The 13,009-nt window shown below is 37.7% G+C and overlaps 1 protein-coding gene across 8 annotated transcripts in view; it reads left to right on the top strand.

Moving 5' to 3' along the window:
- The window catches only part of ST7 (suppression of tumorigenicity 7), a 319,529-nt gene that overhangs the window by 191,468 nt on the left and 115,052 nt on the right, over nt 1-13,009 (top strand). For 6 of the 8 annotated variants that reach the window (XR_005069142.1, XR_005069143.1, XM_037064212.1 and 3 more), the window contains 5 exons: nt 4,739-4,793; nt 5,428-5,543; nt 6,683-6,758; nt 8,786-8,854; nt 10,753-10,907. Coding sequence is in view for 6 of the 8 variants with exons in the window: in XM_037064212.1 (XP_036920107.1) it covers nt 4,739-4,793; nt 5,428-5,543; nt 6,683-6,758; nt 8,786-8,854; nt 10,753-10,907 (471 nt within the window). In the remaining 2 variants the exon portion in view is untranslated. The remainder of the gene's footprint in view (nt 1-4,738; nt 4,794-5,427; nt 5,544-6,682; nt 6,759-8,785; nt 8,855-10,752; nt 10,908-13,009) is intronic. The other 2 variants (XM_037064214.1, XM_037064213.1) reach the window with 1 other exon arrangement.

The following is a 13,009-nucleotide window of genomic DNA, read 5'->3' as shown; positions in this document are numbered from 1 at the left end:
GAGAGGATGTGTGGCAAGGTGGTGGACCAGGTGAGTCAGGCAGCAGCTGGTGGACAGGGTGGTCCACATTGGTATGTGGATAAGCTGGGGGGAACAACTGGGGAACAAGACAGCCCGTGACTCAGAGTTGCAGTATGGGAAACTGAAGCCTCAAAATCTCTGGCTATAAAAATCTTTATGGGTTGTAGTGGTCAGCCTCACAGGAGAGTTTGTTGGAGAGACCCACAGTGTACTAGAACATACACAAAACCACCCACCCAGGAATTAGCACCAGAAGGGCCCAACTTGCTTGTGGGTAGTGGGGAAAGTGACTGAAAGCCAGTTGTGCAGCATTGTTCCCTCTCTAATACCTCCTCCATATACAGCACCACAACACAGCAAAGTGGGTTGCCCCACCCTGGCAAATACCCAAAGTTTCGCCCCTTACAGAGTAATAGGTGCTCAGACAAAGAAATGTGATCAAAATGAAAGAACAGATCAAAATTCCAGAAAAAAAAACCTTAGCTATAAGAAGGTAGCCAACCTATCAGATGCAGAGTTCAAAACACTAGTAATCAGAATGGTCACAGAAATGATTGAGTATGGATGCAAAGTAGAGGAAGAAAAGAAGGCTATGCAAAGTGAAATAAAGAAAAGTATACAGGGAATCTACAGTGAAGGGAAGGAAACTGGGACTCAAATCAATGGTTTGGAACAGAAGGAAGAAATAAACAGTCAGCTAGAACAGAATGCAGAAACAAGAATTCAACAAAATGAGCCCTGGCTGGTGTAGCTCAGTGGATTGAGTGTGGGCCTGTGAACCAGAGGATCGTGGTTTGATTCCCAGTCAGGGCACATGCCTGGGTTGTAGGTCAGGTCCCCAGTTAGGGGCATGCGAGAGGCAACCACACATTGATGTTTCTCTCCCTCTCTTTCTCCTTCCCTTTCCCTCTCTCTAAAAATCTTAGGGGGAGATTCTCCCCCTTTCAACAAAGGGGGAGATTCCCTCTTTCTAAAAATCAAGATTTCTAAAAATCTTAGGGGGAGATTCTCCCCCTTTCAACAAAGGGGGAGATTCCCTCTCTCTAAAAATCAAGATTTTTAAGAAAATCTTAAAAAAAAGAATTCAACAAAATGAGGAGAGGCTTAGGAACCTCCAGGACAACTTTAAATGTTACAACATCTGAGTCATAGGGGTGCCAGAAGGAGAAGAGAAATTTATTTCTTCAACTAAGAAAATTGAAAACTTGGTTGAAAAAATAATGAAGGAGAATTTTCCTAGTATGGCAAAGGAAATAGACTTCCAAGAAGTCCAGGAAGCTCAGCGAGTCCCAAAGAAGTTGGACCCAAGGAGGAACACACCAAGGCGATTCATAATTACATTACCCAAGACTAAAAATAAGGAGAGAATTTTAAAAGCAAGAGAAAAGGAGACAGCTACCTCCGAAGGAGTTCCCATAAGACTGTCAGCTTGTTACTGAACAAAGGGTCTGGTGGGGGGGCAATACTTGGCCTACCGAGGGACGCCAAAAAACTGCTACAGAAAACAGAGGCCCCTCCCAAGGATGGTATACTAATATCTATTGGGCTCTTCTGTCCACCGCCAATTGGAAAGACATCTCTCAATGCCAGAGATTTGTGAAAAGGAAACAAAATGTTTATTTAATGCTATTCAGGCCTAATGCCTTCCTTAAAATATCAAAGTCCTTTAGGGTATACACCTACACACACAGCACTCCCTACACACAGCACCTACACCTACACACAGCACTCCCTTCTCCCACTGTCCCAACTCCGGGTACTGTAAATCAGGAAAAGAGCACAAGTCCATTTTTCAGGTCGCTGACACTGTGGGCTGTGTCGCCTGTCTAGGCGGGATTTCCAGTTAATCTAAAGTCATGTGGCACCTTCCACTGGCAAGAGTTCTTGTACCAAGTTCCAGTCAAAGTCTCTCCTGCTTTCCAGGCCCCTCGGCCAAAGGGAGCACCCCAAAGCTGCGTTGGCCTCTTCTACCAAAGCCGCACTCCACCAAAAGCACGTGTCTTTCTTCTTCACCTGGCCGCAGGTATCTCCATTCTGGCAAAGCTTTGTGGTTTTCCCTTTTCTGTCTGGGAAAGAGGGGGTCCTAACTATGGCAAAACCACATGGCTCTCTCTTTCATGACTAGAAGAGTGGGTCCTAACTCTGCTGAAACCACGCGTCTCTCTCTCCAATGGCTGCCGTGTCTGGGTTTAAATCCCCCCTGTGCCCATCTTCCTCTGTACCCCTGTTTCCGACTCCTCCCATGATCAGTTACACCTGCCAGTATTTCTGTATTATTACAAGTTTACTGGGCTGCCATTGTTAGTCTGGGCAGGTATGGCCCCATGTCCTAGAGGCAATTGCCTCCAAGCTCCCACACAGGCGCTGTAGCTCAGGGGATCTGCCCCCGAGTCACATCTTGGGGGGAAGTGACTTCATTCCCCTAGCTCCAAGCATGACCACAGCCATTTAACATATCCAAGTGACCCGCCAAAGGCTATAGATATGTTAAATGACCATGCCATGGATTAGCTGCAGGGCTGTGGCTGTACAAAACAGCCCTGCATGTTCCTGCTCCATGTGTCCCTTCCCCCAACTCACACCTGTGGGAGGAGGGGGGGAGGACATCTTATACGTCTCTCCAATATTCCTATACACTTTGAGTTCTGGACCCCATTCCAGATCTTTTCTGGGCCCCCTCCTGGCTGCACCCTGTATCAAGCTGACTTCTCAAAAGAAATCTTGCAGGCAAGAAGGGGCTGGCAAGGAGTATTCAAAGTCATGAAAGGCAAAGACCTACATCTAAGATTGCTCTATCCAGCAAAACTATAGTTCAGAATGGAAGGGCAGAGAAAGTGGTTCCCAGAGAAGGTCAGTTAAAGGAGTTCATCATCACCAAGCCCTTTCATATTAAGTGTTAAAGGGACTTATCTAAGAAAAAGAATATCCGAACTATGAAGAGTAAAATGACAATAAAGTCACAACTATGAACAAATGAACCCAAACACAAAAACAAAAACTAAGCAAACAACTAGAACAGGAACAGATTCACAGAAATAGAGATCATATGGAGGGTTGGGGGGGGGAGAGGAAGGGGCAGGATGGGGGAAAATTACAGGGATTAAGAAGCATAAATGGTAGGTATAAAATAGAGGGGTTAAGAATAGTATAGGAAAGAATAGTATAAGAAATGGAGAAGCCATTTTCTATACAAAGAACTTGCATGTATGATCCATGGACATGAACTAAGGGGGAAGAAAGTTTAAGGGAGGTGGGATGCAGGGTGGAAGGGGAGGAAGAAGAGAAATAAAATGGGACAATTATAATAGCATAAGCAATAAAATACACTTAAAAAGAATAAAATTTAAAGATGCTGAACCAAACAAAGATCATTTCCTAAATGACAAGCTAAGTGACTGAAAATTTAGGGCCATAGTTTATAAAGATTAAGTAAATTTTAAGTGAGATTGTTTTCCTAATTTAAAGGTAAATTTATGTCTTTTAAATAAAAACATGTCTTCCTGTTATGTGTACATCCTGTATTCACTATTTTAACAACAATTTATTGTGATTATGCAGTATTTCAATAGTACTTTATGGTCTTTATTTTCACACTGTATTGTAATAATAGTTTACTTGTTTGTGTCTCCCACTGGTTGCTCAGTGCTCATTGGATGGACGGTTGGATGGATGGATAGGTGGATGGGTGGGTGGGTAGGTGGGTGAAAGAATGGATATTGAATATAATATACTGAGGGTAGAAACTTAATGTTTCACCCATGGTCTTTAATGCTCCTTTAATTTTTATAATAATTACTTTAATGTGTATGCCTTTAGGGATGTTTTTTGGCTAACTATACACGCACAGATGTTTTAAGTACTGTTACCTAATTTTATTTTCTAATAAAACATTGTTCATCCAAAGAAATGTAGTATTCTTAGTCAGTAGAAAATCTTAATCATAAGCTATCTTAATAGAATTTCAGCTCTTTAGTCATACATATGCTATTACACAGTCGTAAAAGGTAATGGTTGATTTTTCTAAGTTAAGGTTCTGTGGTTCTAAATTTTTGTGATCCTTATATAGCAAAGATATATAATATGTTAGTACATGCTAACATTATGATATTAGTATGATTATTAATAATATATCTGTATAAGTGAGCAGTGTTAACTGCTTTAAAACCATTTAATTTCATAGCATTTCCCCAAACAATAATGTTAACTGTATTAATTTTCCTATCACTCCTTTACAGCATTCTAAAAAGCACTTACATGAATAATCACAAACTCTAACAGACCCTAATTAAAGATCTAAGGCTCTTTTAATATATACTATAGAGTTTTAAGTTTAGCTTGTGATATGTAAAGTTGTTGTAAGATAAATTTTACAGTAATTGAAGGTAGTTTTACTTCTACTTAAAATTTTAGAAGTAAACTTATAGAATCTGTTTACACTTCTTAAAATGATTTTAGAGGTAATGAATTAGCTGATTTTGGCACATACCTTGATTTAGTAAATGAGGAAACTTGGGCCCAGAGAGATTAGGCGAAACTTTCCAAACTCCTGGTGTCTGAGCTACATTTCCTGATTTTTTCCGTGTTGCTTTTCATGTAGAGGATAGAGAATAAGATTATCTTATCAAGTGGCCAGGAAGGGTGGTTGCTGAATTAATTAGCTTGTAGCTGTAGTGTCTCTGAGCTGTGTGTAACATTTTCATATTTCTCTTTGTTACAGAGTGCAAAGTATGGCGAAATCCGCTAAATTTATTTCGGGGCGCTGAATATAATCGGTAAGCATTTTGACAGCTTGGCAAACAAATGAGTAGTTCAGAGAGCAAAGACAACAGAAAATGTTTTTGCTGGTTCATTTAGGGGTCATTGTAAGAGTTTATTTAGTGCTTCCATTTTTTGATATATCCTCAAACGTTTTGACTTTTCTGTTTTATAAATATCTTAACATTGAAATTGGGATAATGTACAAAAATATGTAGTTTTTGGAAATTTTCTGTTATCGTTATTCTTTTCATTATATATTATACAGTCAAAATATTTTGAAGCTTACCTGGAACATGGTTATAAAGATGCCACAGAAGTGATGTTGAAATTTAATTTTGCAGAGTAATTAGGCAAGTGAGAATTATAATAGCTTTTGGGCAATATCTGTTGATAATACTAAATAGGGAAGGTTTTCATTAGCTAATGCTAGTGAAACTTTGACACAAATATGGGAGAAATGTTTACTTCTTTCCCACTGATGTATTTCCTAAAGGAAGAATAAGATGATTAAAAATATTTTTTATTCATTGGCAAATTTGTTTTAGTCCTTGATTAATGCTTTGTAGTTCAACTTCATGTAGCTTAATATTGTATAGGTCTTGCTTTCCTCTCTCACAGGTGTCTGACCATTTTATTCCCCCTTCACAGGTACACTTGGGTGACAGGACGAGAACCTCTGACTTACTATGACATGAATCTCTCTGCCCAGGACCACCAGACATTCTTTACTTGTGACTCGGACCATCTGCGTCCTGCAGATGCAAGTATGGAGAATCCTTTAGTTAGTTGCTGGGTGGGAGGGCTTTTTGGTCTGTTTTATACAGTAAGGCTATTACTTTTAGAATATCTGCTTTATAAAAACTTCCAACAAGTAAAAATTAAATTGGACATTGACTAGTGGAGCCCAGAATTCTAATACCTAAATAAAGTCTTTATCACAATGAAGTACTGATGTAGCAATTAGTCCCCTCATTATAATTTAAAATATTATTTTTAAAAAGTACCAAGCTTTGCCCTGACTGGTGTTGCTCGGTGGTTTGGGTGTTGTCCTGCAAAACCAAAAGGTTGCCAGTTCGATACCCTGTCAGGGCTCATGATTGGGTTGCCAGCCAGGTCCCCAGTTCGGGGCACATGAGAGGCAACCACACATTGATTTTTCTCTTCTTCTCTTTCTTCCTCTCTTCCCTTCTCTCTGAAAAAAAAAATAAAATCTTTAATGAGATAAAGTAAAATGTTCTAATATCCAGAGCCTGTATCAAGTGTTTGGGGGAGTGACCAATGAAATTATATTGTGTCTAAGTATAAAGAAGAGATTAGTAGCAATGCCATCTCAAAATGTGTTAAATATATATTCTTTTTTAAAAAAGATTTTATTTATTTATCTTTAGAGAGGAAGGGAAGGAGAGAAGGAGAGAAATATCAATGTATGGTTGCCTCTCCTGAATCCCCTGGTAGGAACTGGCCTGCAACCCAGACATGTGCCCTGACTGGGAATCGAACTGCGATCGTGTGGTTCGCAGGCCTGCACTCAATCCACTGAGCCACACCAGCCAGTGCAAATATATATTCTTTAACAACAAATAACATCAATGAACAAAAGAAATGTTAAATTTCTTTTAGAGTGCCTTTTCTTGATTAAGAAATCTTAAGATTACCTCTAAGATGAGACTATGAATTAGTCTATAAGATTTAGATCTGTTGTTTTGTGAATACAAGAAAGATTGGATGTCAGCAATTGAGGGACAGTTGGATAGCAAGTTTATAATGTATTTGGGTGACTTTGCAGGTTTGGGCTGACCTTTTTGTTAAATGAAATATTCCCTTGTAATCTGAACCTAAAGCTACTAGTTGAGCTGTTGTCCTGTATTGATTGACTTGCTTTTTTCCTCTTTTTCTAAAATAGTAATGCAAAAAGCCTGGAGAGAGAGAAACCCTCAAGCTAGGATTTCTGCAGCTCACGAAGCCTTAGAGATAAATGAGTAAGTGGGGGAAGATCTTGCTTTTAAAAAAGAAATCTTATTCTTTGCTGGATGTATTCAGTTGCCATTGATGGGATACTGATATTAAACTATGCATTTGAACTTGAGGATTATTTGAGGGGACATTAATTTATGAAAACTTTTTGTGAAGGTGGTTTTAGTCATTTTAGAGAGCAATTCAGTGGTTTGCTCTGACCCTAAAATGCAGTTCTTTATGTATGTAAAACATTTTGATGGAAATTTTTATGGATATAGAATGCTCATCTGTGCCTTCACATTTTCAAGACAGAACTTCTAATAGGAGAAACAGTAACATCCTAAGGTGAAAATATTTACACTTTAAAAATATTTCAAGATCATGGCAAAGATAAGAGGAAATGCTGTGCTTAGTGTTGTTAAACATTCTATGGGTTACCAAGGAAGACTGGGAAATCTGGCGATTTCAGAAAATGAGAAAGATTCTTAAAGTTGGAGTCATAAAAGCTCAGGGTTGGCAGAGACCTTAAAGGTCATTTAGCTCAACCACCCATTTTTACTTGAATCACCTCAACACTCTCCCTGCCAAGTGGTCATCGTTAAACTATTTTATGATTTTTTTTTTCTGAAGAAAGTTACAGAATCTTCTTCAGTGGTCTCAAAAAATATTCATTTGAGAGTTGAAAATCCTGCTGTTATAACCTATTAATCTATTTGGTTTCTGATTCTGCTGTGCAACATGTTTCTTTTCTAATTACTTGTCATCTGCAAAATTGATGTGCCTGTCTTCTATGTGTCATCTATGTTTCTGATAAAAATATCAGGGTCAGAGATAGATCCCTGTGACATGACATATAGAAACCACCCTCAAGTTTCATGTTGTCATGAACTATTATTATCCTTTGGTATTGTTCAATTAATTACTAAGCCACCAGTTACACTATGATTCAGCCCACATTTCTCCATTTTGATCTTAAGTTTTAGCTATGGTTCTTTAATGGGTAGTAAACTAAGCTAGCACAAACTGATTTGTTTAGTCTTAGTGTTAAGCTAGCTCTGTTCACTTTCTTTTTAAAATGCTTAGAGACTATCCCTGTAATAATCCTTTCGAATATCTTTCCAAATCACTGTTCTGTAGTTTGGGAAGTCTGCCTCTTCCCCTTTTTGAACATTTATATTACATTTGTCATCTCATCTTCTAGTACCTCTCTATTCTTTGGGAGTCCTTAACTGTCCACAGAAAGCAGTTTCTTGGCCTGCTTATGTTTTTTGGCTTCCTGGGAGTTGCCCATCCCAGTATAGTAGTTCATTTAGGATAGACCAATTATTTGCTATCTTACATCTTTTTGCCCATTTTGGAGTTAATTTCTTCTCCCTTTTTCAGTCTGACAATCATTATCCTTGATGGAAAAGCCAGGAACAAAATAGAAATTAGAAAGTTTTACTTTCTCTTTATTTGCTACTACTAACTATAAACTTTCCTTGTTTTGATGTTGTTGTTGTATTATTGTCTTTTTTGTTTATTTTAGTGATAATTTGGGGGAAATGGGGGTGGTGATAGAGCCTTACACATAATTTAAGAATGGAATAAATTATTATCTTTAGCGTTTTGTTTTGTTTTGTCTTTGTTTTGTAAGCTTAAGCTAATTTGGCGTTTTAGCTCTCCTGACATTATTCTTACAAGCCCATTTCACTCTTTTATAGTCCTTCATTACATGCCCTCTTTCCATCTTTTTTTACATGTCCTTTAAAATCTGACCTGGTGAGAGATCTCTGTGCAGCCATATTGGTTACTTAATTGTCGCCCTTCTTTTCTTCCCAAGAGGATTATAGTGATTGCAGTTACAGTTGGATATCTGAAAGCTACCCAACCTTCTTAAACCATATTTCCTTCTGAGTCTCATGTCATTGAATCATGCCTTCTTTTCTTTGAATTTTTTGAAGTTCACCTTACCCTCTTTGATTACCTCAGACTCCAAAATGACAAGTAACTCTCTCTGAAAGTTCCTATCAGTTTTCATTTCACCAACTATTTTTTTCTTCTTGGTCAGAATTAGGTCCAGAGTTGAAGTTCCCCTAATTGCTTCCTCTACCATCTGGGAGATAAAATTGTTACCAAAGTAAGTCAAGAACTGGTCGGGTTCCCTACTTCTAACCAAATGAGACTTCTAGCAGATATCTGGATGGTCAACAACCCCATCACCACACTTTCTTGCTTCTGTATGTGTATTGTGTTGTGACAAGGATGCATCATCTATCTTTCATCGAGCTGAGTAGTCTGTTCTGTAATCCCCAACCATTAGCACTTCTATTACTCTTTCCTTTCTCCTTCACTCACAAGCTGTTAGCATGCTTCTACCCCAGACTCATGAATTTCCACATAGATTTATATTTTCTTGTCCAGTAGTGCTACTCTGCCTCTCCTCCCTTCCTAAGTACTATTTGAAATATAAATGGCCAAGCAAACAAACTAGCCCCAACCTGTCTTGAGTTTCCAGCCCACCAACCATAATCTTATAGCTAATTTCTCAGGTACTGAATCTACCACTCAGTATTATAATCTCAATTTTTCACTTCATTACACTTGACCTATATTTATATGTCAGTATCTGAAGCCTTAAGTATTGCTTCCTGATGCCTGTCCCAGGTATTTGCTTTAGTGAATTACTGGGCAGTTTCAGCATCATTATTGTTCTTTTCAAGTCAATATCTACTGCCCTCCATAGTAATTGGTTTACAGCTTTTTTTCTGGACATTTTTCTCCCTACATTTTTCTCCCTACTTCATCACATTCAGTTTAAGCTCCATTGATCAGCCCTGCCTGAAACTGAATGGACTGGCTAAAGAACTTACAAGACCCCTCCTCAAAGTGAAGAGTAACTAGTAACCTCAAACCTCACATTAGCCATGGTTCAACTTCCTTCTCCTAGCTGGCTGCTGCAGTTTATGAGTAGTAAAAGTAGCACTGGATTTACTTTCTGTTTATTTTCTCTCTTGTGGTCTGATGAAGGTTCTGTTAAGTAGGGAAATGACCACAAGAGAGACAGTGGAGAAGAAGGAAATCAAGGGATCTGTGCAGATGAGGACATGTGTTGTCTGCTCTGGCCTCAGCCTTTCTCTGTTACATTCCCTTTCTTTGGAAGTTGAATTGTTCTTATATGATTTGGAAAGTTTCAGTTTCCAAGTGCTTCCCTTGTTCATTAGTTAACTGCTTATCCTTTCTGGCTTCCTACCTTACAGGATTATTGAAAGGATTAAATGATACAATGTATGTTAAGGGCCTGGTATAGTGCTTAAAACATACTAAGCAACAAGTGGTAGCTATTATTGTTAAAGGCATGAATGAGATTGAACTCTTATTTGCTACTGAGGCTGAATCAGATTTTAAGTTGTTTAGAAGCAACACTGCTTGGAGGTTCTAGAGTTCTTCCGTGATGTAGAAAATCAGTGCTAACTGTAATGAGATGTTGAAGCACTGTTTTCTTCATTGAGTAACTAACTGGATTACTGGACCTGTATGTGAGAATAAAGACTCTATGTTTAGTAAACTGAGCTAAACTAATTTTGAATGTTGGAAGGAGATGTTTAAATAGCTATTATCATCACCATTGATAGTTGTCACTTACTGGCATGTGCCATATGCTAGCTACTGTACTTGAGCACTTCACATGCATCACCTTACTTAACCTGTACAACAACACTATGAGTAAATAGATTCCATGTTGTTCTCCATAAGGGAGGCAGAGTAATAACAACTTTCCCAAAGTGGCACACGAATAAGGGGGCAGAATCCACATGTGAGCCCCATCTTCCTCACACTTTGCATCCCACCTCTCAAGCTAAAATACAGACATTTCTTTTGTACCATTACTTTGTGTCAACAACTACAAGTGGGTGCATGAACCAGTTGGCCACTCTGCATGTTTTGATGTTAACTCCTTGCCCTCTGCATGCACTCCTACAGCCATTACATGTTCTTGAATTTGTAATTGATGGTGGCTGTTATCTGAATGGACAGGTGTGCAACTGCTTATATTCTCTTGGCTGAAGAGGAAGCAACAACCATTGCTGAAGCAGAAAAGCTGTTTAAACAGGCCCTGAAGGCTGGAGATGGCTGTTACCGTCGTTCTCAGCAGTTACAGCATCATGGATCCCAGTATGAAGCCCAACATAGTAAGGTTTTCTCCAGGTTGAGGTGTTGGGGATCAGAAGTGTAACATGATTAATCAGAGCAAATTTTTAAGCCAGTTCAAAATATGATTCTTCTGGATGGGAATAAAACCTGGTTTTGCCTTTGTTTGCTTGTTTTTATTTTTTCCTTCCTATGAGAACCCAATGCATAATTAGCTTATAGCTTCATTACTGTTCAAATTAGTATTCAGATTTTCTTTTCTTCCCATAGATTTCTAATTCCAAAAATAAATGATAATAATCATTGGTGGTAACCTTATTCTCCCCCAAATTCTTTCATATTTCTATTTATCAGTTGCTTCTCTGCCTCATAATTTCAAGTACTAACTGGGAAACAAGACTTTAAAAATTAGAGTCGATGTTATCTAAGGTTTAATTTTATGGGTCTTCTACAGCATGGGTTGAAGTAGGGCCATTAGGAAGATAACAGTTATTTGTGATTGTCAGCTCTTACTTAGAAAGTATTGGTGTTGACTTCCAGAGAGAAAGAGCCATGAGTTCCTAATTTATCTCTTTTACATTAAAAATGATGACTTCTTTTATTTAAGATAACCTTAAAATATCTTTAACTTCAGTAGAGTAAACTGAGAGTCCGTGATATTTGGGGTTAATGGTATAAAAACAAGACAACAAAATCATTTTTTGGAATTCCCCTAGCCCCCTGACTTGTCAGTTTGTTAGTGTTCAACAGAAATTTAGCAATCCTTATGAAAGGGAGTATTTTTATCATCCATCCTAACTTTGGGTTGTTTCCTTAAGGTAGAATTTCTCTCACCTCATTTCTCCCTCCTGCCGCTTGGAGAGTAAGAGTGGATCTCCTTCATATTTAAGATTATAAAAGTAAATTTTAGTATTAAACTTGGGTTTGGTGCAGAACCTGAATGTGTTACTCCCTATGACTAAGGCACAGCAAAATCTTCTCATGGCCTATGTATACAAGAGTAGGTCCACACAACATATTAATACACAAATTTTATTTTTACTTTGCAGTAAGCATATGTTAATCAAGTCTAATCACCATCTGTATCTTGCTTTTAAAAATATGTTATAACAATATATTCTGACATGTTAGTAAAAGTATTTTGTGAACTAAATCAAAATTAATATATAAAATTATATAATCTACAGTATAACTTAAGAAATTTTCTTTATTTCATTTCTTCTGTAAATTAAATCTTTTCAACCTCTTGCCTAAATATATCCAAAAAATATAATCACATTTTAAAAATAACTTGTAGGTACTTGGCAGATTTTCAACATGCATCTTGTTCTCATTGTTTAAAACTTGAAATGTTAGGACTTTAGTCTTAACATCTTTTAATAGCTACATATTATACATATACTTAATCTATAACAGGTGTGTCATACTTGTCTCAAACATGGTAATTTTATTGAGGATTAAGCACATGCATGTTCTCATTGGTCTGGAAACATACCCAAAAGACATAATTAAATAAAAGATTAAGGCAAGCAGTTGTTAATGTACTTTTTAAGAGCCATTTTGGTGACTATTATTATACCTATTTAGCTTGTCAGTGCTTTCTCTAACACTAGGGTAGTTTTTCATTTTGTTGCATACTCTATTGTCATATCTGGAATGTGTTACATTGCCATCTAAAATCAACTGCTTTTGGGGCCTGGAGATGATTATGATGTCACTAGTGTTTGGGAAAGAATAATATAAAACAGAAGGTCAAGATGAGGCTTCTCTAGGCATAATGTCATGAAGGAAAAAAAATAGTTCATCAGGATGCAACCTGAGACTCACCTCTTGCATCTTCACCAAAAGCATGCACACTTGAAGAATGTTGAATTCTTGCTTATAAACCACATACAATGTGGGTATGTTCATTTTCCTGGCACTTTGTGGCAGATGATTTTATTTACCAAATATTCAACATACTAACTGAAAAGCATGGATTAGAGAATCGATCACATGATTTGACCTTTGGAAGTCTAAGTACTTTGACTTTACTCTGTGTTCATTCTATTAGCAAAGTTGTCAGTGCTCCTGGAATTAAGGTAAAACAAAGGAGCAGTCTGTTTTCTCTTGGGTTTTACATTGAGGGCATGGCAAATGGGTC

Source organism: Sturnira hondurensis, unplaced genomic scaffold, assembly GCF_014824575.4.
Source record: "Sturnira hondurensis isolate 20B ecotype Veracruz unplaced genomic scaffold, ASM1482457v3 Scaffold0014953, whole genome shotgun sequence".
Lineage (NCBI taxonomy): Eukaryota > Metazoa > Chordata > Mammalia > Chiroptera > Phyllostomidae > Sturnira > Sturnira hondurensis.
Note: the sequence above shows the minus strand (reverse complement) of the source record. Positions and strands in the feature narration are given on the sequence as shown.